The sequence below is a fragment of the Aotus nancymaae genome, unplaced genomic scaffold (assembly GCF_030222135.1).
Source record: "Aotus nancymaae isolate 86718 unplaced genomic scaffold, 86718_ANA_hifiasm-v0.15.2.pri h1tg000058l, whole genome shotgun sequence".
Lineage (NCBI taxonomy): Eukaryota > Metazoa > Chordata > Mammalia > Primates > Aotidae > Aotus > Aotus nancymaae.
This window is the reverse complement of record NW_026988472.1, coordinates 47669343-47692292: the sequence shown is the minus strand read 5'-3', so window position 1 is coordinate 47692292 and position 22950 is coordinate 47669343. Positions and strand designations below refer to the sequence as shown.

At 40.9% G+C, this 22950-nt stretch overlaps 1 protein-coding gene across 6 annotated transcripts in view; it reads right to left on the bottom strand.

The window, feature by feature from the left end:
- Positions 1–237: 237 nt before the first annotated feature.
- ARHGAP6 (Rho GTPase activating protein 6) overlaps positions 238–22950 on the bottom strand; it is a 532167-nt gene continuing 509454 nt past the window's right edge. For all 6 annotated transcript variants that reach the window (XM_021674827.2, XM_064364520.1, XM_064364521.1 and 3 more), the window contains exons 10-13: positions 20715–20812; positions 6966–7234; positions 5225–5305; positions 238–2224 (exon numbers count right to left, since the gene is read on the bottom strand). In XM_021674827.2, the coding sequence (XP_021530502.1) occupies positions 1548–2224; positions 5225–5305; positions 6966–7234; positions 20715–20812 (1125 nt within the window). In that variant the 3' untranslated portion in view covers positions 238–1547. The remainder of the gene's footprint in view (positions 2225–5224; positions 5306–6965; positions 7235–20714; positions 20813–22950) is intronic.

Here is a 22950-nt window from a genome sequence, read left to right as displayed (position 1 = left end):
TCGACAGTTGAGGAAATCAGCCTTTACTTGCCACAAATTATTATAAATTTCTAAATGCTTTGGTGTCACTGAGTTGATGTCCCAAAGCCAGCTGATATTTTTAAAACAGATTTTTTGCTATATATGTATATGCGTAGAATTGCCATGATTTATTATGCTTGGACTTGTGGATAGTGAAGTATATGTCTGAAATGCGGTGCAGATTCATTCAAGAGATTTAAAGTCAGGGAGCAAAGCCTTTGCTTAACTTTTTATTCATCATGGCACAAGATAGAACCTTAAGAAACACCACTGGAAATTTCATCACCAACATGAAAATTAAGAGTAGCATGTTTTATATGTAAAAAAAAAACTTTTCCCTTCAGAAGTGAAAAAAAATCGCGTAAAATACTAAAGCGAATCGCCATCTGCTGGTCAAAAACAGTTATGCAATTGAAAAACTTCAAACTTCTAAAGTACGGTAGTAGGAACATTTTACAATACACATAAAATTAAGAAAGAAAACATTTCCTCAGCCTTTGGCACAATGTAAGTACAAAGCTGTAGGCTTTTTTCCAAATGTGATTTAGTTTTTAAAGAATTGCGTGTAATTTGGCAAATACTGATTATGGGGCAAAGGGAAAAACATGTTCTATAATTTGAATATTCTATTTAGATTCTTAAACACTTTATAGTTGGATTCCAGTTTGTAGTTTTGAAAAATACATAAAAATTATACATTATAAATATCTATTATATACTGGCTATATAAAACAATTTGACGTAAAGTGGGACAGACAACTTCTTAATTTCTTTGTGAGGCACTGCCTTTTTCTTGTCTGGCTGAGTCATTTCTAAACAAGTTCTAAAAATATATTTCATAATCTATCAGATTTAACATTTTCCGTAAAACGTATTCAATATCAAAAAGCATTCAGTGATTTTTGTTCTTGAATCTGACTCATATAAAAATATGGCTTCTCATGTTCTGTTTCGTCTTGTTAGTGTTTTTGTTAGGTATTGAAGTAAGGGTTATCCCCAGTTATAAAGCTATGGCAAAAGCACAGAAACCCGCTTGTGCATATTCTAGAACATTCTACAGAATCTCATTGTTTAGTATATTTAATTGCTTAAAATAAGTGAAGTGATTTTTTAAAAAATGTTCCTTTTGTTTTCTCTTTGTGAATATATCATATATGATTATCATACATAATCTGTTACAGAATATACAATAGTCAAAACTGAAGACACATAAATACAGTTAGGCTATATGAAAGCAAGAGTTGTATCTTATTATAGAGCCGAGAGGGACGTTTTTGTATTGGACATTGCCATTCGGTTTGGGTTCTGTTTGTTTTTCCTAAGGCTGGCTATGCAGTGGAACCTTATTCTCAGTGGCAGGGGCGTGAGTGCTCTACCTCTGTAGGTGAACTGGATTTCTCGTGTTGCTTTTGGGAAGTGTGAAAGAAGAACACTAAGTGTGCCAGTGGCCACCACCCACGTTTTCCCCTGGGCTGGAGGGCGGGGTGGGGGAGCGCCAGGCAGGAGGGGCTCGGCTGGGTGCGGGCTCAGACCAGCGTCTCAGGTAGGGCATCGGGGTTGTCAGCAGACAGGAGCTCCCAGATCTGCCAGCGCTCTCTCTGCCAGTCGAGCCAGCCAGCGTCCCCCAGGCGCGAACTGTCCTGGTCGCCCGCTGGCAGGGAGTTGGCACTGCTCAGTTTTTTCTGTGTGGCCTGCTGCTCTCGCTCGGCCTCTTGCCCTCCCTGGTCTGCAGCTGTCCCTTCGCCTTCCTGGGGCCCCTGGATCCAGGCCGCCGCTGCTGCTGCTGTGGGCTTCCCGGGGCCTGGGTACGGAGGCGGGGGCCGTTTGTCATCCCTCATGCTCCCACGGGGTCTCTGGCACCTCGATGCGGCCTGGCTCTGCAGCCCGGCCAAGTCCAGCTCGCTCTCGCTGAGGTCGTGTGCGCCGCTCAGGGTCAAGTACTGCTCAGATCTGGCCATGGGCCGCTCGGCTTTCCCACTGCCACCCTGGACGTGGGGCGTACTGTAGGCACGCGGCACCGCAGTGTGGGCCCTGCCCTCCGTGGCGGGGGCCGCGGGCTGAGTCCTCTGAGCCACCTTCGTGCCGCTGTCCAGCTCTGCGGGGCTCCCCTGCCACCGAGGCCAATTCGGGGACAGGTTCCCTTGAGAAAGGGAGCAGGGCCCCGCTCTTAGGGAGCTGCTTTCAAAAATGTCTCCAGAGGAACCTGGAAGCCAGAGAGAAAGCCAAGAAGTGGAATGAGTTTGTAGAATCCTTCTTGGGGATTCAAATCCTGTTATTTCGTTCTCTCATCTAAGAAGTCCCAGTGGACTTTGAAACTGCACAGTATGCTCTTAGCTGCTGCTGCCTAAAGAAAAGGAGCTTCCCAGCAAAACAAATGCTCAATTCGTATGCCTAGACTTCGACGGGTTAGCTGAGATATCAAACTAGATTAATAATTGGTTTTGCCACCAATTTGTGTTTCAGGAAAGGGCCCCTCTACATGGCTGGGAAAACTTTTCAGAATCCAGAAGGTGAAAGAAGCATTACCTTCTTTTCAATGCATTCTGTAATCCAGGAGAGATACAAATTATGTTTTCATGTTTCTATCACATCAGTGAAGTGACTTGAATCTCAAGTACCCCGTTCCGTGCCAGAAGGCAGGTCCGCCACTATGCATATTCTGCCACCGTCAGTGTGGAAAAGACACAGTTGCTGATCACCCAGTCATTCCCCTTTACTTCCTACATGGCATTTCCCAGCCTCTCTGGCAGTGAGGTGGGCCACAGAAATGAGGTCTGGGCAACAAATATGGACAGATGTGACATGAGCCATTTCTAGACCTGAACTAATAATAAAGAAAACTAAACAAATGCCTTCCCACTGTTCTTTGCTTTCCCCCCTCCCTTAACTACCAGCCTAGCGTGAAGCCTTGAAGGACTCCTTGGGGCTCTGAAGATGGTGGAGCCTAGGCTGGGCCCCTGAGTGACTGTGGAAGACAGCACTCCCTCCCTTACCCACTCCTACCCCTCCTCACCCCCTTGCAATCTACACTGTACTGGGACAGTGAGAGAGAAATCCAGTTGTAATAGCTTAAGCCACTCACACTTTGGAGTTGTTACAGCAGTTAGCTTTCCCTAAAGGATACAACTTTCTTTAGGAAACTGAGGGAAAGAAAGAACAGTCCATTTTGCAAGGCAAAGGAGGAGTCCTTGGGGCATGTGTCCCCAGACTACCATTTTCCTGTGAATCTGCTCTATCTCCCAGTTCTTAAAAAGCAGACAAGGAACAAGAACAAGGCCATGTTGGGGGCGGGGGAGTGGGGGATCTGAGTATTCACAAAGCAACAAATGATAGCTGAAACAGGTGACAGCTGAAACTGGAGAAGGAAAAGGGAGTAAGGCTCTTCACAGGACACAGTGAGATATAGTTAGAAAAGGAATCAGTCCTAGAGGCCATCAAATTTAAAAATGTACTGTGCGTCTAGGAGCAGTGGCTCATGCCCGTAATCACAGCACTTTGGGAGGCTGAGGTGGGTGATCATGAGGTCAAGAGATTGAGACCATCCTGGCCAACATGGTGAAACCCCGTCTCTACTAAAAATACAAACATTAGCTCAGTGTGGTGTTGTGCGCCTGTGGTCTCAGCTACTCGGGAGGCTGAGGCAGGAGAATGGCTTGAACCTGGGAGGCGGAGATTGCAGTGAGCCGAGATTGTGTCACTGCACTCCAGCCTGGCAACAGAGTGACGCTCCACCTCAAAAAAATGAATAAATAAATAAATAAAAATGCACTGTGCTTTTAAAATGTAATATGGGAGACATTGCAAAACAATGAGAAGGGGAGTATAAATATAAAACAACCAAACAAATAATTTACACACTGTATACCATACATGAGATGTATTCCAGATGGATTAAAAAAATTAAGGGTTGAAACAATGAAATAACATTAAAAAGAAATGCACAGAGATCACTGAGTATCCAATGCTGAACTAAAGATTATGAAAGAATTCACAGAAAAGAGACAGTGATAGGATTATGTAAAGAAGAAAATGCAAGTGGTAAACAATATGGAAAATGAGTTAACATCTTTATTATATAAAGGGTTCACAAGAATCAATTTTTAAACTTCTAGCACACATAAATAGGAAATGATATAAGTAACAATTCAATGGGGGGGAATTCAGTGAATTAATAGAAACACTGAAACATACTGGTGAGAAAGAAATGCAAATTAATAAACGCAATTTTGTTTTTTCAGTTAGCAAAAATGAAAACCCACAGCAAAAATGAAAACCCACTAATTTGTAATATGATGAGATTTGCAGACAGCAGTGAAAAATGTCCTGCCATCCACAGTTTACAGAATGCAAGCTACTGGATCCTACACAGAACAGGAGGAGACTGTATCTCCAGATTCTTGGAAAGGCTTGTTATATTTGACCCACTTCCCTATTTGGGATTTATAACCTTTGACTTGCTTTCTAACATTTTGTGAATCTATTAATAATTTGAAAAAATAATTATGTAAAAGAGGCTCCTAACAGTGGAACTTATTACAACGATAACAAAAAATTTCAAATGACTTAGTATTGGGTTGTAAACTATGAATATGCATTCTGTGGAATATTCCTTGCCCTTAAAAAGAATAATGGAGAGGCCGGGCGCGGTGGCTCATGCCTGTAATCCCAGCGCTTTGGTAGGCCAAGGTGGGCGTTATCACAAGGTCAGGAGTTCGAGACCAGCCTGGACAATATGGTGAAACCCCGTCTCTATTAAAAATAAAAAAATTAGCAGGGAGTGGTGGTGGGCGCCTGTAGTCCCAGCTACTTGGGAGGCTGAGGTAGGAGAATCGCTTGAAAGCGGAAAGTGGAGGTTGCAGTGAGCCGAGATCGCACCACTGCACTCCAGCCTGGGCAGCAGAGCAACACTCTGTCTCAAAAAAAAAAAGGGATAATGGAGAATACCTGGAAAATGGATAGAAAATAATACAAAGTTGCACAGACAGAATGATTGTAACTATGAAAACCTTTGCAAAGGAAATAGAATAAAATATAGTCAAAGATTGTCATTTTTGGGTGGAAAACCTAAGGTTAGTTTCATCCCCTCTTATTTTCAGCATTTCCCAAATAATATTTGACAGGCATATAATAAAATGACAGTAAAGAAAACTTTGCAAAATAATTTAAAAAGTGAATGCAATGAAGTTTAAAATGAATACGTTACCTGCCATTCCTGGGTCTTTAGATCCACTTTTTAATGTTGAATGCCAGGTTCCCCAGATATTGAAAGGTTCCTCTGACAGATCTAGGAAGAAAGTGTATTAAAAGGTATATAACACAAAAGGAAAAGTAAAAACCGATGAGCATTTCAATAGCATCTCTTCTGTGCAAAGTATTGCATTCGAGGTCGTGTTGCATACAAAACAGAATACAGTTCAGATCTAACTTTCCGCACGTTCATTCTACTTGGGATTTGCAAAAAAAAAGCTCTTTGTATATCATGCTTGTGGAAGGCAGAATAAAGCCCCCCGCAAAGATGTCTGTCATAATCTCACAAATCTACAAAGATGTTATTTTCAAAAAGGACTTTGCAGATGTGATTAAGTTATGGTTCTTGAGATGGGGAGATTTTCCTGGATTATCTGGATGGGGCCAATATAATTACAAGGGTCCTTATAAGAGAGGGGCAGGAGAGAAGATGCTGCTAGATTGTTGACTTAAAAGATGGAGGAAGGGGCCTTGAGCCAAGGAACGCAGCAGCTACTAGAAGCTGGAAAAGGCAAGGAAACAATTGTGCCCTAGAACGTCCAGAAGGGAAAGAGGCCTTGTGGACCCATTTTAGACTTCTCACCTCCAGAACCATAAAATAATAAGTTTGCGTGTTACGGGAAATGAATAGAAGGGTGATGGGTGGCAACAGCTTTATAGGCCTTAACCACATTAACACAGAGCTAGAGGAACAGCAGAGTTTCTGTACTACCCTCAGGAATACTTCGCTATTGGTGTCATCACATTTCTTTATGCATGCATTCATTCATAAATCCCCTTAGCTTATCCATCAATATTTATGGAGCAAGGCACTACATTAGACTTTTTCACCATCTCACTTAATCCTCACTACAATCCCATGATGGGATCATAATTACGATTTATAGCAGCAGACGTCTACTGGGTGCCTCCACGTGTTCAGCAGTTCACATGCGTTATCTCACTTCATTCCTAGGAGGTTCCCAGGAGATCATTTTACAGACGAGGCAACTAGCATAAGGAGCAGGTAAGAAATGCACACAAGATTACACAGCAAGTATTATCGAGTGCGTATGACATTCGAAGTGCTGCGTTGAGGGCTTTACACGGATTAGTTCATTAAACTCAATGAATTAAATACTGTTAGCATTCTGAGTTTTCACAGCAGGAGGAAATGGGACTCTGGGAAGCTCAATCGCTCACTGGAGATCCTGCAGGTTGAAAGTGGCAGAGCAGGTTTGTGACTCCCAGTCTAGTGCTCTTGTCACTGGATACTAACACTATTTGGTTCTGGAAGGTTGTCTTGATACATAGTAGGTTCAGCTTGTTTTCCTTAGAAAAGCAACAGCAGTAATTGGGTGGTATTAGACTAGCAAATATGCAACCCAAGCCCAGTACACATAAAGTTCCTAGGATGCTGGAGGGAAAAAGAGTCAGCTGGGAATAGGAGTGGCTCCTCTGGGCATGTGCTTATTTCCCAGATATCTGAGAATCGGAGCATGGCCTGTGGAGACCCACCCAGCCAACAACTGGGCTCGCCACACCTTCCTCGTCCTAGAGTAGGCATTCAGCAGGTACTCGATAAATGGTGGTTGCATTACAGAAACATCAAATAGGGAGAGATGAAGAGAAGGTCCGAAGAGCCCCACACCATGCCACATGCAACAAGAGGAGGGTCACTTGTTTTGGCCAGTGCTGGCTGGCCAGGCTCCAGTTACCTTTCCCAAGCCTTGGTCCAGGAGAACTTTCCCTTGACTTTGATGAGGACAAGTGGCCCACCAGCATAAACTGCCTTGGCACTTTGTAAAGCTTCTCCGAGCCCCCCAGGGCCACGTCCTCTTGCATAGCCAGTAGGGAGCGCTCAGACAGCACTGGGGAGTTGTTGTCATAAGGGGAGATGTCGCCGCTGGAGGCCTTGTTGGAGTCTGTAGATGAATGCCTCCCTCCCACGGAAAAGGAAACTTCCGACTGCAGCATGTCAGGGCTTCTGGCACAAAGAGACAATTACACATGTGTGAGTATGTTAACAAGTAGTGACCAGAATCAAACAATACGGCCGTTACACAAATGATGGAGGAGGATGTATGGACACAGGAGCTGAAAAAAAAAAGACCAGTTGGAGCCATGTTCCAAGACATCTACATCCATGAGGTGACAGTGTTTCAACGATATGGCCAGCAGAGGGCAGTAAAACCCAACAGAAGTAACGGGGAAAGCCAACGGGCGAAGGCAGGGTGGGAATGAAATCTACAAGGAGCCCTGCATTTGCCAATGTGGATGGCTAAGTGCCTCAGGGACTCATTCCTGCTTCCATTTTTAAGTGAAAGTCTGATGCTCACTATCTATTAGGTAAGGATATACTAGTAGATAACTCTTTCACCTTCCTCAATATCCTGCATTAAAAATAATTCCCATAAAACTATGGTGGGTTGACACTTTGCTTGAAGTTCATTGTGGCTTTAGGGACAACTTTTCTTTCCCCCCAAAATACTTAGTGTAAGTAAATCTATCTTTCATGTGATGAAGATGATGATGCCACCGGTGGTGGGAATAAGTGTTTCACGTATAAAGTGGCGACAAAAACAAATGTATGAAAATGGAGTCACTAGACTCCATTTTATTCAAATACGTCTAAAATGATTCTGCAAGGTACTAGTGCTTGTACAAGCTGATATGATGTACTAATTAGCATACCATTATCATAATCCTGTGTTCATGAGTTGTCACAGAAACAGAAATAACAGTGAAAATGTATGTGGAACAGGAAAAATGAGAACTTGAGGAAATGAAAAGAGCGTGGGAAGTCTTACCTGGAAACATCTTTATTTTCTACCCTCCTCAGAACAGTGGCCCTGACAACATCTTGAAGGGAAACAATCACAGATTGATTAAAAGTTCCAGAACCTGCATCTCTTCTCCCTTACTTCGCTTCCCCCTTACTTTGCTCTCTTTTGGCTTAATTTTTCAAAACAAATCCTTTGTAATCTTAAAGAAGGTAAACACATGCCTGAGCAATACTTCCCTAACCAAATGGTTTTGTGCATGCAAACTGGAGGAATGCATTCACAGGGGTCTAGCTTCGTCTGAGGTTCCCAGCAGGGGTTAGTATCCAGAGGAAAAAACATCCCAGCATCTGTGATACCACCACAGTCATAACTGAGGCAGCCAGGGTCTTGAGCACTCTTGCTAGGGACATTTACTACCGACATGGAATAAAGAAGCCCCTTCCTTGCTTCCTATTTGAACTCATCACACAATTTTATGGGAAGGAGCCAGAGGACTTCCATGAGGATGATTTTCCAGATCTTTAGGCAACCAATTTCTACAGGAAAGTGGTGAGAGGGCGGTTATTTAACCACCCAATCTAATTAAAGACGAAAAAGTCTTCCTCATTCTAGCTGAGAAAACACAAAAGAAAATGAATAGACACTTGTCCGTTATCACGGGCTGTTGCTGGTTAAAGAAAGTTTATTATGAAAATGAGAAAAATCGCATGTGTTGAACTGGAAGCTAACATGGCTGTGAGCTCAGAATCAGTGTTCTTTGTTCTGATTAGGGCTAGAAATTTTATTACTGGGATGATTTTATTTGTTTTCCCTGTTTAGTTGACATTTTTCCAGTCATTAATAAAAATGTCTTGTGTCCACTCAGTAAAAATATATGTCATACTTTTCTATCAGTAATAGTGAGTACATAAAGCCTTATTGTATGGGGTGACTTAGAGAGTCAATTCATTAGCTAAACCAAAACAAAATCAGTGCTACCAACGTTTGCTTTTACATTTTGCCCCACTCATATTGGGAGGAAAGTTTTGGAAAGGTCATATTTTAGCTTACAGAGAGCCCAATAATTCTCTTCCGTCTTGTTCATCCATGTTACAACCCATGCAGAACAGAATACATTCAACAAAGTGTTATAAGTTGAAGATTTAGCCAGGAGTTACGTGCATAAAGATATTTGATGGAAAAAATATCCCTTAAGTTTTGGTACTAGGGACATCTGGGCTACTGAACGAGTAGGTTATTTTTACCATGAATCATGTAATAAATAATGTATTTCTGTCTCCAATGATGGCTAAAAGGCTCAGAGAATTAAGGCTCCCGTTGAGTTGGTGTTTTGAAGCGTGGGGGTACCTTTGTGAGTCTTGCATCCCAACTTCATCTTATCACTCTTTGTATTGTTTTCCTTTCCCTAACATTTCAAATGACTTATAGTATCTCTAATTAATTACTTATTATATTGTTTTACTTTACATATTTTTCAAGCTGTTTCAAAAAATTTTTGGACTGATGTACAGGCAGGGGAAATCATAACTACATTAATTGTTGGGGGGTGCTGAAAAGGCAGTATGCCTCATGAAAGCATTTAGTTGGTGAAAACAACACAAAATCAAAGACAATAATGACAATAACAAAATTAACTGAAGTTGCCACACCATTTGTTCCTTTGTTTTAATATTTCTGACTGCATCTGATTAAGCAGAGGTGAGAGAGGAGGAGGCAGAGGGCCACTGTCCCTTGTCCCTTTCCTCTACTCTTTAGGTCTGCAAGATCTCTTTGAGTAGTTGTGAAGTGTGCATCCCGGGGTGGAAGCATCTGTCTCACCCGGGAACTTGTTGGGAATGTCAGTTCTCCAGCTCCATTCTGGACCTACTGACAGGACTGGCTACAACATTTGTGGAGCCCAGTGCAAAATGAACATGTGAGGCCCCATGCTTAAAAAGCATTAAGCATTTCAAGACGGTGACTGCAAATCAGTAAACCAAATGTGGGCTGCTTCTGAGTGTGGAGGCACAGTCCTGGAAGTGAGCTCTGGATATTAAAAGGGAAACTCAGGGTGGGGCCAGCAAATTGTTTAAAGAAGCCCTCCAGGTGATTCTGATGCATGGGGATGTTTGGGAACCTGTAATAACCAAACATTACTTTCCTCTCTCATTCTGCGTATGTGACAGTGGGCTAAAGGTCTGCTAAGAGTCAAATCAGGAAGGAAACCAAAGATGGTGGCCAAAACTGCAGCATTGGCTGGCCTGGGAGCGAATGTGGTGGTCCTGACCTTGGGGTGGCTGAGGCCACAGCTAGGAGAAGGAGGAAGAGCGTCCCCATCCCAGCTGATTCCTGGACTTCCTCTGTCTGCCTTAAGCAGAATCCAGACAACTGAACGTAGTGTAGTCCTGTTGTGGATCAGAACATGTTGAGGTGAAAGGGGTGTAGGAAGGGCCAGTGCAGTGTTCTCTGCTCTTTTGGTTCGGTCTCCTAAGTCAAGCCACTGAAGTGACCACAGCTGGGCCCTCCATCAGGGGAGGAACCACGGGAGGTGGCTGAAGCAAATCCCTGGAGGCAGAGGTAGATGAGGTGTCTCACAGTAGACACAGACTTTGAACCTCCTGGGGGTGGCTGGGGTCACAGCCAGGGACATACACAGAGGGAGCATCTAATGAGAGATGATGTCGTCTTTTCGAAATCCCTCCAACCCCCAGTGTATTCCAACCATGGGAGGAGACACAGTGTAAGTACATATGGCAAGCAGTTTGGGAAATATACTTATGTGAAATATCCCCTTGGCCTGTGAGGAGAGTAAAAGCTAATATTTATACAGAGTTAATTATGTGTAGGCACTGTACTAAGCTACTGTTAACAACACTCCTTTTTCCTGACCTGAGTCTGGGATTGAGTGAAAGAAAGAAAGAGCTGACTGAATACTGAATACCATGCTCTCTAGCAGCAGAGTCAGTTGTGGTTGGGACCCTTCTATAATTTATTTGCTAAAGAGTATTCAACATCATTACAAATCAATAGTAAAATGCTCTTTCTTACTTAGAATTAATGGCCTTTTAAAATGCTTAAAATATTTCCCTATCATTTTATTTTCTTAGCAGACGTCAGAAAGTGGCAGCTAAATTTGCCTAAGGACCTATGTCCAAGAATTATCTTCCCACATGAAAGCCCACCGATTAAAAAAAGAATGTTTTATTCACTCCTCAGGACTCTCATAACAACATAGGCAGTTCATAGATTTTAAAAAAATTAGTGTCATTCTATTGTTTTATATCTTTCAGAAGCAAATCCAGGATCAACATATACACACATACACATATATACCTACCCAACACACATATATACACACCACACACACATATATATGCAGACATAAATACACATATACATGCATAGACATATACACACATATACATATTCATACACAAACATATACATGCACACAAATATGGCAGACATGTACACATATACACATATTACATATACACATACATGCAACTATATGTACATGCATATATACATCCACTTAGGCAATAAATACAATTGGAAGTAAAGACACAAACAGAGGGAGAGACTAGGATTACTGAGTGGAGGCTGGAGTCCGGAGAAATTTCCAGAGACTTGGAAGCAGAACTGTAAGGGCCTTTCAGAGCATATCTGTCTTACAATGGGGGCTGGGCATCCAGTCACTGTGGATACCTTCATTATACACCTATGCTTCCTATGTCTGTCCATTTTCCACTTCTAAATCTTTCTATTCTATCCAAAGCTTCTGACACATTTCTAAGTTTATGGAAGCTATTGTAAAAGCAGCTTGTCAAATATATAAATCAGGTAAAGTTCTGTAAGATTTTCCATATAAAAATCACAAATCAAAAAACAAATTCTTATAATCTGGAAATTCTGCAAGAGGACAGGGTGTGAATAAATCCAGGTGTAGTGTAGTGGAAATGTGGATGGTAAAAGTATATAGGAAAATAAATTTCTCTGAGCCTGAAACCTAGAGATGAAAGTGAGAGAAGAAAGAAAAACTACCTTTCAGGTTACAACTGTCAGAGAAGTGGTTGTCTTCCAGGACCAGGGTGCCCTAAGGGTGGCTAAAACCCACTATTGTGTGTCAGTTCTGGGGGCTCCTTGAGTGGGCATTACCTTCCTACAAACCAGTTCCAATTAGCAGCACTCTAATTTCTGAACACTGGTGGAGAAATGAGCCCAGGAGGAGGGCTTAGTGATTTTACACAGAACACTCAGTGTCAAATCTGGAAAACCATACCATCCTTTAGGTATGTCCAAAAAATGAGATAAGCAACCACAGTATTTTCTCTCAGATTTGACTCTAGGATAATCCAACTCTAAGAAGATAGTTTTGAGTTCAGGGTTCCAAATAAAGACATTAAAATACTTGTGCACCTATTTACATGAAATATTTACTCTGACCAGTGAGTCACTAGATGAGGAATAGTCTAAAAGCACATAGTGGCCTCTTTTTGTATATCTTGGAGTTTGATGGATTGAGGTTCAGAATGTTGAGTGCATGAGTTGCTAGTTGACATGAGTTGGCACCTAAAAGTGCCTGGTGGCTTCTCTTTGCAGTCTCAGAGCATCATGGATTGAGGTTGGGTGGACAGGTCACCAGTCCACATGAGTTTGCCTCCATGCATGGAGGGTTTCTCCATTAGACCCCCAAACTCCAAGACCATCCACAGCATGCATGGCCAGTCTCAGCTAACCAGACAAGCAAGGGATGGGCATGGAGAGCGAGACATATTCTCATCCTTAGCTGGTCCCTCTGGGTCAGGGCGTAAACATACTGGCAGGGTACTGTGAGCAGGCCTGCACTGCAGCCGGAAGCACAGAACTTGTTCTGGGGACAAATGGAAAACTCCAGTTCAATCACTGGGTGGGGTCCACCCAGCACCTTGCTGAACTACCCCAGCAAGAAGAACCGTGGACATTTCAAATGTGTGTTCAGTTCATCCTTGGCTTAATCTTTTGACTGATAAGTTCCAGTCTGTTGGAACTGAAAGGATTGTATCATCCATCTTGGATTATATCAGTGATATTCGGAAAGGAATCCACTGCTGGAGCAGCTTTGGAATCATGAAGGATGTTCACATTAATCACTGTAAGTTCTGCAAAGCCTCCCTTATGCAGATTGCTAGGGACAAAGGTGCCCTCCTTCAAAGAGGAGCTGACATGGCTCTAAACTCCTCAGTGGATGATGAAGCTAACACCCTGGGCACAAGGCTTTGGTGAAATTTGTCCCCTCATTTTTAGTCCTTATTAATTCCCTCCTAATATCCCTGGCATATGGAACATTTATGACAGGTGAAGATAAGACAGTGTTGTGTTCATTATTTACAGTGGTCCTGATAAATAACATCTTCAAATTAATATTCTGCAAATTTATAAAGCAGCTGTGCATCACAGTAGAAGTGTGAGGAAGGAAGGGGTGATGTGACACATTTTCCCTTCCCTCCATTTTGAGTGCCTTTCCATAGAAGGCATGTGCATACTTTTTGGAATTTTTCATTATGGAATTCCCTATTCCACATAAGCTTTTTCTAAAACTGGCTGGAAAGGCTTTCTTGAATGGAGTGTGTGTGTTGGGGGAGGGACAGGGGCAGTTAATGCGTCATAATTTCCAGGGTATTGAGGCCAACAGCTACTGCCACTCAATAGGACTCTTTGCTGTTATACTGTACTGGTAAAGTGAGATTTCTTGTCTTTGAAAATTTCCTGAAACCCTCTCTGATTTGAAAAATCCTAATAAAAGAAAATCACAAATTATAATCCATCTCATAACACTCCATGGATTTGTGAAAGAAGGTATTTTTAATGATGAACTTTGAAAGATTAAAAGAAATGATCTATGTCATATTTATTTAATAAGTTAAATGAAATATCTTTAAATTACAAGAAAGCCTAATGCTCCCAAAGAATGAAGAAGTCAGATTTGTCATTCAATAGGATAAACTTCTAGCTAAACAATACAATTATTTTTCAGTTCTAAATTTTATTTTTTTTTCAGATTATTACAGATCTTCAACTATGGTCCTGATACACTAGCCACCAATTTTGCTAATTTTTAAAATTAATTTTTTTCAGTAAAATCTTTGTGAAGGCCACTAACAGAATTACCACAATGAAATTTAAATATATATACCTGAGTTTAGTTCATCCATATCTGCCTTCTCTCCAAGTGCAGTTAAATTTGTTCTATTTTGATCTTGTTTCTAGAGTATAGAAGGGAAGATACTTTACTTAGTCTTATTTAATTAATATTCTATTTCTGGGAAGCACCTGAGGCTTGATAGAATAAGAGCAAATCTTTACATGTTTTCTCAAGCCTATATTTAAAAATTACAAGACCTGTTATTGAAACTAGTTACTGTGTCACAGATGATCTGAGCTCTACTGAGCTCTCCTGAACTCTGGATTTATGGGAGATTTTCACATTAATCATGCTCAGTTCTGCAATGCATCCCTTCTGCAGAACTTAGGGACCCGAGATGCCTCAGGCAAAAGAAAACTGTGCACCTCCATATACATGGTTTTATCTATAAGTTTTTGCCCAGAACATCAAAGAAGTTGAAAAATATTGAAAAACTGAAAAGCAGATACATTTGAACGTCTAACATTTATATTAAATTTAAATGTTTTATTGATGCCCTAACAGAATTTCCTTATTATTTTATTCCAGGTTAATTAATTAAAATTTATTTAAGATTGTCACTTGGTCCAGATAAACTGTCAAACATAGCAATTCTCTCAGTTGGAACCAAGATAAACAAAGTAGATTTTGAAAATCTTGCTTTGGGAGCTGAGACAGAAGATTGCTTGAGCCCAGGCAGTTGAGGCTGCAGTGAACCATGGTGGGGCCACTGCACTCCAGCCTGGGTAACAGAGCGAGACACTGTTTCAAAAAATAAAAATAATAAAATATGACTTGTAAGTTGCATCCGCTTAAGGCAGCAGCACATATTTCACCTTTTGCTTCAGGTTCTATGACTAACCACGGCTAGTATTTTTAAATTTTTGATATTTTGTTCATCAAACATTTTTGGCATTAGCTTGCATTTAAAAAAGAATATTACATTGCAATATAATCAATTTTGATGGCTGAGTTTTCCAGCATCACCTTAATATCTGTGTCTAGGCAAGTGTCTCACTAGCCTCTCACTAAGTCCCAGTCCTACTGTGATTCTTTTGTTATACTGCGAATACCCACATTCAACATATGCTGTCTTGTTTGATTAACCTTCCATTCTTATCCCCTATTTCCTCACATCAAAGGGTAGGGGAACTGTTTTAAGTACCTTTGAAGAAAAGAGCATATATAATGCTAGTAAATATAACTGACAAATATGTGTGTGTGCGTGTGTGTGTGTGTATATATAAATTTTATTTTTATTTTTATTTTTTGACATGGAGTCCCTGCTCTGTGACCCAGGCTGGAGTGCAATGGCGCACTCTCAGCTCACCACAACCTCCGCCTCCCAGGTTCAAGCAATTCTCCTGCCTCAGCCTCCTGAGTAGCTGAGATTATAGGCACCTGCCACCACGGCTGGCTAATTTTTGTATTTTTAGTAGACACGGGGTTTCACCATGTTGGTTAGGCTGGTCTTGAACTTCTGACCTCGTGATCTGCCTGCCTCGGTGTCCCAAAGTGCTGGGATTACAGGCATGAGTCACTACGCCTGGCATATATATATATATATATATATATATAATTTTTTTTTTTTCCTAAAACTGGCTGGAAAGGCTTTCTTGAGTGGAGTGTGTATATTGGGGGAGGAGGCGGGGCATTTTATATATATATATATGTATATATATATTAAATGAAAGTCTGGTTTTCTTTTTTTCTAGAGACAAGGTCTTTCTCTGTCGCCCAGGTCGGAGTGCAATGGCACAGTCTTGGCTCACTGCAGCCACAAAATCCTGGGCTGAGGCAATCCTCCCACCTCAGCCTCCTGAGTAGCTGGGAGTACAGGCATGAGACATCATGCCCAGATAATTTTAAAATTTTTCTTTCATAGAGACAAGATCTTGCTATGGTGACCAGGCTGGTCACAAACTCCTGGTCTTGCATTCTTAGTCATAAAAATCTCTTCTAATCTCCCTCTGGCATCCCATTTTGGTTGAAGCCAAACATTTAAGCAGACAAGCATGAGAAGAAACAAGGAATTATCCTTTAACTCCTCCAATACCAATGTTGCATAAAGAAGAGAAAAACTCAAATCAAAACATTAAATTCCCAAATATCACTAAATGTTTGCTCTTTCAGAACAGAAATTATAATAAGTATTTTCTTGTTCTTAGTTTTACACTCTTTTGAAAACTTGTTTCTTTTCCCCTCCAAATAAACTCTTGTGCAGTTTCCACTTGGCCTCACAGGAATGTAAAGCTTTATTTAGGTATGTGAACTGGTGGCAGAGTACAGAAGCTTCAGGAAAAAAAAAAAAAAAATCAAAGGGTTAGAATCAAATATAGGGCTTTGGTTTTAGACACAATGTCACAACTTAAAGTGAATGGCTTTTCTTTTGTGTCGTATTGCCTGGGAGGTTGCTATCTCATGAAAACCAAAGTAGAATCTAGCGATGCCCAAACCTTTGGTAAGTAGTTATAAATGAATAAATCGGTGAAGTTTGAAGTAACCAGAGAGTAACTGTTAACATTTATTAAGTATTTATTATAAACTAGACTATATTCTAAGAGCATAATTCTGTATTCGAGTTGGTGCTACTCTTTAGTTTACAGATGAGGAAACTGGAGAGAGAGAGAGAGCCCATGCGAATGAGAGAGAAAGAGCAAGTGTGCATGAGAAAGAGTGTGCGTGCGCAAGAGATTGATTAACTCTTAACTACTATACCCAAGACCGCACATCTAATACCAATAGAAATGGAATTCAGACTCAGGCAATCTGGCTCTGGGTCTGAAACGGTAACCAGTCTATTAAACTACACAAGCATGTGTTATTGACAGATAGACTATAAAAACATGTGTTACTGACGGATAATTGACTTGCCAATGCAGGCAGGACCATCTGGTAGTTTGGGGTACTGTAATTTACTATAATTTAGCTTTATAGTAATCTATTGTCACTGCTTCTTGATTTAAGCACCAACCCTCAGCCTGGCATTTAAGGGCTTCTACCCTCAGTGCTGGCCAGCCTCTTTATTGTGTCCCCAGCTAGCCAACATATTTACTGTTATGTCCAGGTCCTTTTCAAAGCTCCCCAAATATCCAGGCTTGTTTATATATTCCGCAGTCTTCAAAGTTCATGCAAATCCTTCCTCTTCTCAGAAGCCATCTCTGAGACTTCAAATCACACCTCTTTTTCTTCTCCAAGCTCCAAATACATTCATGGTCTGGAGCATTGTTTCCCTTCCTTTGTCAACACAAGGATACCTTTTTAATGTCAAAAATCACCCCACTGAAACTCCCATGTGATAGTAAATTTGTGATATCCAATGTGGTGGATCTAAGCTAGAGGTTCTTAACCCTGGTTGCTCATTAGAATTATGCAAGGAACTTAAAAAAAATCCCAATGCCCCGATTGCACCCTATGAAAATGAACCAGAATCTCTGAGGGGTGGCCCAGGCATAGTTGTTCTTCAGTCTGCCATGTTATTCCAAGGGGCTAGTGAGTCTGAGAGCCAGTGGCCCAGCACCTATTGTTTTGTATTCTACCCTTGGAGGCCTCCTCCAACAAATATGAAAGCTCTTAAAGGCAATAATATGCTTTGATATTTTAAGCTTTTAAACTCAAAGTATGGATCATGGACCAGTAGCATCAGCATCACTTGGGAGCTTGTTAGAAATTCACATACATAGACTACCTCCCTGAGTCCTACTGATTCAGAGAGCATTTTAACAAGATCTCCTGGTGATACCTATGCATAGCAAAGTTTGGGAAGAATGAGTGTGTGAGTTTAAAGCACAAAAACAGTATCTACTTTGGGAGGTTGAGGTGGGCGGATCACAAGGTCAGGAGTTCGAGACCTGACCAGCATAGTGAAATCCTATCTCTACTAAAAATACAAAAATTAGCTGGGCATGGTGGTTTGTACTTGTAATCCTAGCTACTAGGGAGGCTGAGGCAGGAGAATCACTTGAACCCAGACAGCTGGAGGGGTAGGAATTTCAAGAGGCTACTAAAGGTAAATATTCATTTATTAATGTATGCATTTTTACTTCATTACATCATTATCAGACTTCTGGGCTGTTCCTTGGCTTATATGTAGAGAAAAACCAAATACTGTCTTCTCCTTCTAAGTAAGTCTTCTCCCAAGGTTTTCTGTTCACTGATAATGGTAGCCCCTGACATACACAGAGCTCCTATGGGCTCACTCTTCTTTTCTTGGAAGCCCTGATACTCACCTAAGATCTTGGTCTAGGGTCTTCTCACCTACACCTTACAATTCGACTTCTTACTCTTACGGATAGGGAACAGAAGGGGCTGGATAATTACACAGCTTGGGATGGGCTTACATGGTTCTTCCTTTTCCTAATAGAAGAGAAAGCTTTGCTTTTTTACCATGGCATTTATATGCAAAGAGCGTATTTGAAAACCATGTAAAAATAACTTCTATCAACTGTTCTTTAAAGTATAATATCTATCCAATAATGCCACACGAAAGTAGAAATTTGGCCAGGCAAAAATCAGTGGTTTTCCTCAAAAATGTGTGTTTTGTAGCTTTCCCACACAGTATCAACCGTATGTTATAAGTGCAGTTTAATGAGGGGCTCATAAATAGAAATGCCACCATATCTGTTTTCTGCACAAGGGAGGGAAATAAATGAGTTCATTACAATTATGGTGGTGCATGATCTGCTGAAAAGAAAAGCCATTTGTTAATATAAATTAGAACTTATACCTTGATGAGGGTTAGAAATCTAGGAAAAATTTAAATGTAAGTCTAATTCTCTGATATGAAAAGCAAGACCATAAAATACTAGCTCATCTACACAATTTGAATATAATTTTATTCACTCATGGCTCTTGGGGCTTGAATCCAGGCCTTACTTTCACAAAATTTGTTCTTATTTGATCAGAATTTAGTCTCACTTGAATCAGAATTTGGTCTGATAATGATTGGCACAGGCATAGATTTTTTAAAGTACGTCTAAAAGGGTAATCCAATTAAAAGATCTTCCCTGCTAAGCTGGAAATGGAGTGAAGCTGAACTTAGCTGTGCTATCAATGTAATGACCTGGGAAAGAAGGAGGTTGAACAACGTGGAATTCCTTTTCACCAAATTTCTCTAAATAATATAATTTTTTAAGTATCTGAAGTAATCATAAGTGAAAATTAATTTATCAAATTTAATGCCAATATATAGGAATAACTTAACATGTGTTACTGTTAATAAGAGACCATCAATTAAGATGTGCCATTTTATTTATTTATGTATTTGTTTATTATGAGACAAAGGCTCGCTCTGTCACCCAGGCTGGAGTGCAGTGGTGCGATCTCGGCTCACTGCAACCTCCGTCTCCTGAGTTCAAGTGATTCTTCCATCTCAGCCTCACAAGTAGCTGGGATTACAGGCGCTTACCACCAAACCTGGCTAATTTTTGTATTTTTAGTAGAGACGGGATTTTGCCACGTTGGCCAGGCTGGCCTTGAATTCCTGACCTGAGGTGATCTGCCCACCTTGGCCTGCCAAAGTGCTGGAATTGCAGGCACGAGCCATTACACCCGGCCAAGGCATATCATTATTTTATATGACTAAGAAAAAATGCTATGCATTACATTAGGAGCTTGTCATTGGTTATAAGATTAGTTTTAATTTCAGAAATGATAGGGCATGGGAGAAACGTGTCTTAGAACTGTTGAAATTCAGTAGATTACAAGTATAACACAAGTGATAATTTTGTAAGAGCATAGCAACAACTTTTCCTGTCACAAATTTATGATTTGGTGTCATGGTGGTGATACTACTCCTGGTTAATGATGCTATATTTTGCCCTTAACTAGTTATGCCAAATGCTCAGCATCCCCACACTCTCTGCCTCTGCAGCAAAGACTGGAAGTAACCATAAATCTGGCTAATAAAAAAATTCTGTGCTCCTCCTTTGGGGGCAAACAATGGCAGCAAGCCATAGCCTACAGCATGGCTTGCATTTTACTCATTGCAAACATGAGTGCATGTAGAGACCCATGTGCATTTCTATCAAAATAATACTAGCTATAACAAATGGGAGAGCCAAGAGGGTGTACACCTGTAATTTCAAATGGGCACCTAGGCCTCTGCTAAGGTCTGTCTTGTGGTTTGATAATGGGTTACTCCCACTGGTAAAGCTGTATAAGTAAGATGCATCCAGGCACAGCCTTAAGGGCCCCTACACACGCTTATCAGAATTTTGGAAGTAGAATCATTGACATGCATTATAGTCTCTTGCCAGTGATTTAGTGCTTTTTCCCTGTAAACACAGTCAAAGGGACCTTTAAGGCCAGAGAAAGCTGAAAATGAAACAAAGTCTTGTAAAGTGGTATCTAATTTGGTAAGTGGATTGGTGGGACTGAAGAATTTTCTGGTTAGATGGACTGATCAGAATTGCCAGAAAGTTGCCAAAATTCCAATTCAGATCATCCTGCATGTAGTTATGTAAACCTTTCCAATTTCTCAGAAATGGAAATAGAAATCTCCAATGTGGCTTTGGAAGATGGAAAACTGGCATACTCACGATGATTGGGAAGCCTTTCTTCTGAGTAAATAGTCCACGACATCAGGATCGGTCTCTAACAGGCTGATCAGCACTTCATTCTGGAGATCTGGGGGAACCTGGAGGAGACAAATGTTGAGGCATAAATAAAACCATTCCAGAAATAGGCAAAATATAGTCATTGACAACTTTACTGTAGCATAAAACAGAGTCCTAAAAGTTGCAAGAGAGCAGAGTGATTTCCTGGTTAAAACCAAACCTATGCCAACCCATAGAGCTGCTTTAATTCTTAGGACCAGCTGGATGATTATCAAATAGTTATATTCAATCCAAAATGTCACCCCTCATATGCCTGGATATACAAATGAACCACTTGGATGCCTTTATTGCTCAGGCTAGATTTTCTTGGTTTTGAATAAGGAAAATATCATGGTTAAGAGAAATACTGTTCATAATTTATTGCCCAAATGGGAACACTTTCTAGAGTTCACATTTATAATTATGTCAAGACAACAGCCATAAATGATGACTGTATTGGGCAGTTCTGGAATATCTGATCAGTTTATTAAGAGGGCAGGCCCTTGAGTCAGACTGCTTGGGTTTGAATCCTAGCCACACCAGTTCACTAGCTGTAGGACCCTTGACAAGGTACATGGACAAGAATCTTCCTAGATCTCAGTTTCCTCATGTGTAAAATGGGGATAACAATAGTACTCACCATGAAGCATTGCCGTGGTGATTAAATGACTTATTATATGTTGAGACTTTAAAGCAGTGCTTGGTCAATGGCAAATACTCAAAAAATCACTGGCTACTACATTTGCACATGTCACTGTTATTCAGTGCCTGCCTTCACTCCTTTCTTGCACCTGGTCCATCAAAAATTAAAAGTTTCTCACTTTGTAATTTGTTAGGGATCCACTACAGTTCTGTAGATGAGCATCATATGTTTTCTCTAAGCCTAATCCATCCACAGTACATTAGAGGACAGCCTCACAACCCTAAGTCATCTGTGTGGAAATGTTCTATAAGAGATAATTGAACCCCGCTCTGACTTGTGGTTTCTTATTCCATAGAAGCTGATAGCTCAACCAAAGGAAACTCAAACTATCGAGAGAAAATAACATTTCAGTCTGATCCTCTCACTCATGAGCTCAGAGAGAAGACTTTTTAAAACCACAGGGACAAGTCTTCCGAAAATAAGTGGTTGGTGGAAGAATTTGCTTCTTGCTTCTTGCAGAACTCTATGGTTCTTGGGCTCTGAGAATCTGGAAACAATTTTATTAGTAAAAACAGGGACGAGAAAGCAAGGAAATGCATTCCATCTCTTAGAAATCTGTTCCTCCTACTTCATCGTGAATCTTCATTAATGACATTGCTAACTTTTAATGTCACAAGCTCAAGATCTCAGAGTTGTACTAAAGCCTCTCTGAATCCCCTCTCCTCTCCATTCAGAGCCAGGAGGCCTACTAGACTTCATCTCTGTTACTTTTTATCGCTCTTTTCCATTGCAACTGCAGTGACCCAAGTTCAAGTCCTCATTAGCCCTTTTGTAGTGGTCATCTGTTAGTCATAAAAGCCTCAATTTCCCTCCTCTTATAACAGTTATACCACAAGTTCCCTCTGGAAAACCAACTGCTACCCAACCCTTAGCTCAAGGGTGAAGTGCGCATCCTAGTCTAAGTCTATTGAGCATTCTATTCCCAGATTATCATAGTTGCCTGAGCAATGGGCATGTGACTCCATCAGAGGCAACGAAAAGCCTAGAGGTTTTCCCTGAGACTTCTAAGAGAGGACACAGGGCTTGTATCCATATGAGGCCTGAAGATTGTGCCCGACAATTGAGCAAACAATACTAAGTACTGGAGAGAGAAAAAAGGGATGTCTTGATATCATTTGAGTCCTGGGACAAACTATGTCTGAAGCCATATTTGCTTGTGGATTGTTCAGCTATGTGAGCCTTCGAATTACTTAAGTTAATTTGAGTTTTTCATTGCAAAGAAAAATACATACTTGATGAACCTTTGATACAACAGCTTGCTAATTTGTGTGCTATTTCCTCAACATGTGCATCATATTTCTTCTCTATGTGTTTGTCAGAATGCTGTGGTCAACATACTCACTTACTGGAAACTCTTTTTATCCCCATGCTGAAGCCATCCACTTGCTTTCTCTCCTAAATCTGTCATTCCCATCTTCTCCCCTAGCGGTCATCCCACACAAGCTCTACTTCAGCACCACTGTGCTTCTCCCTTGG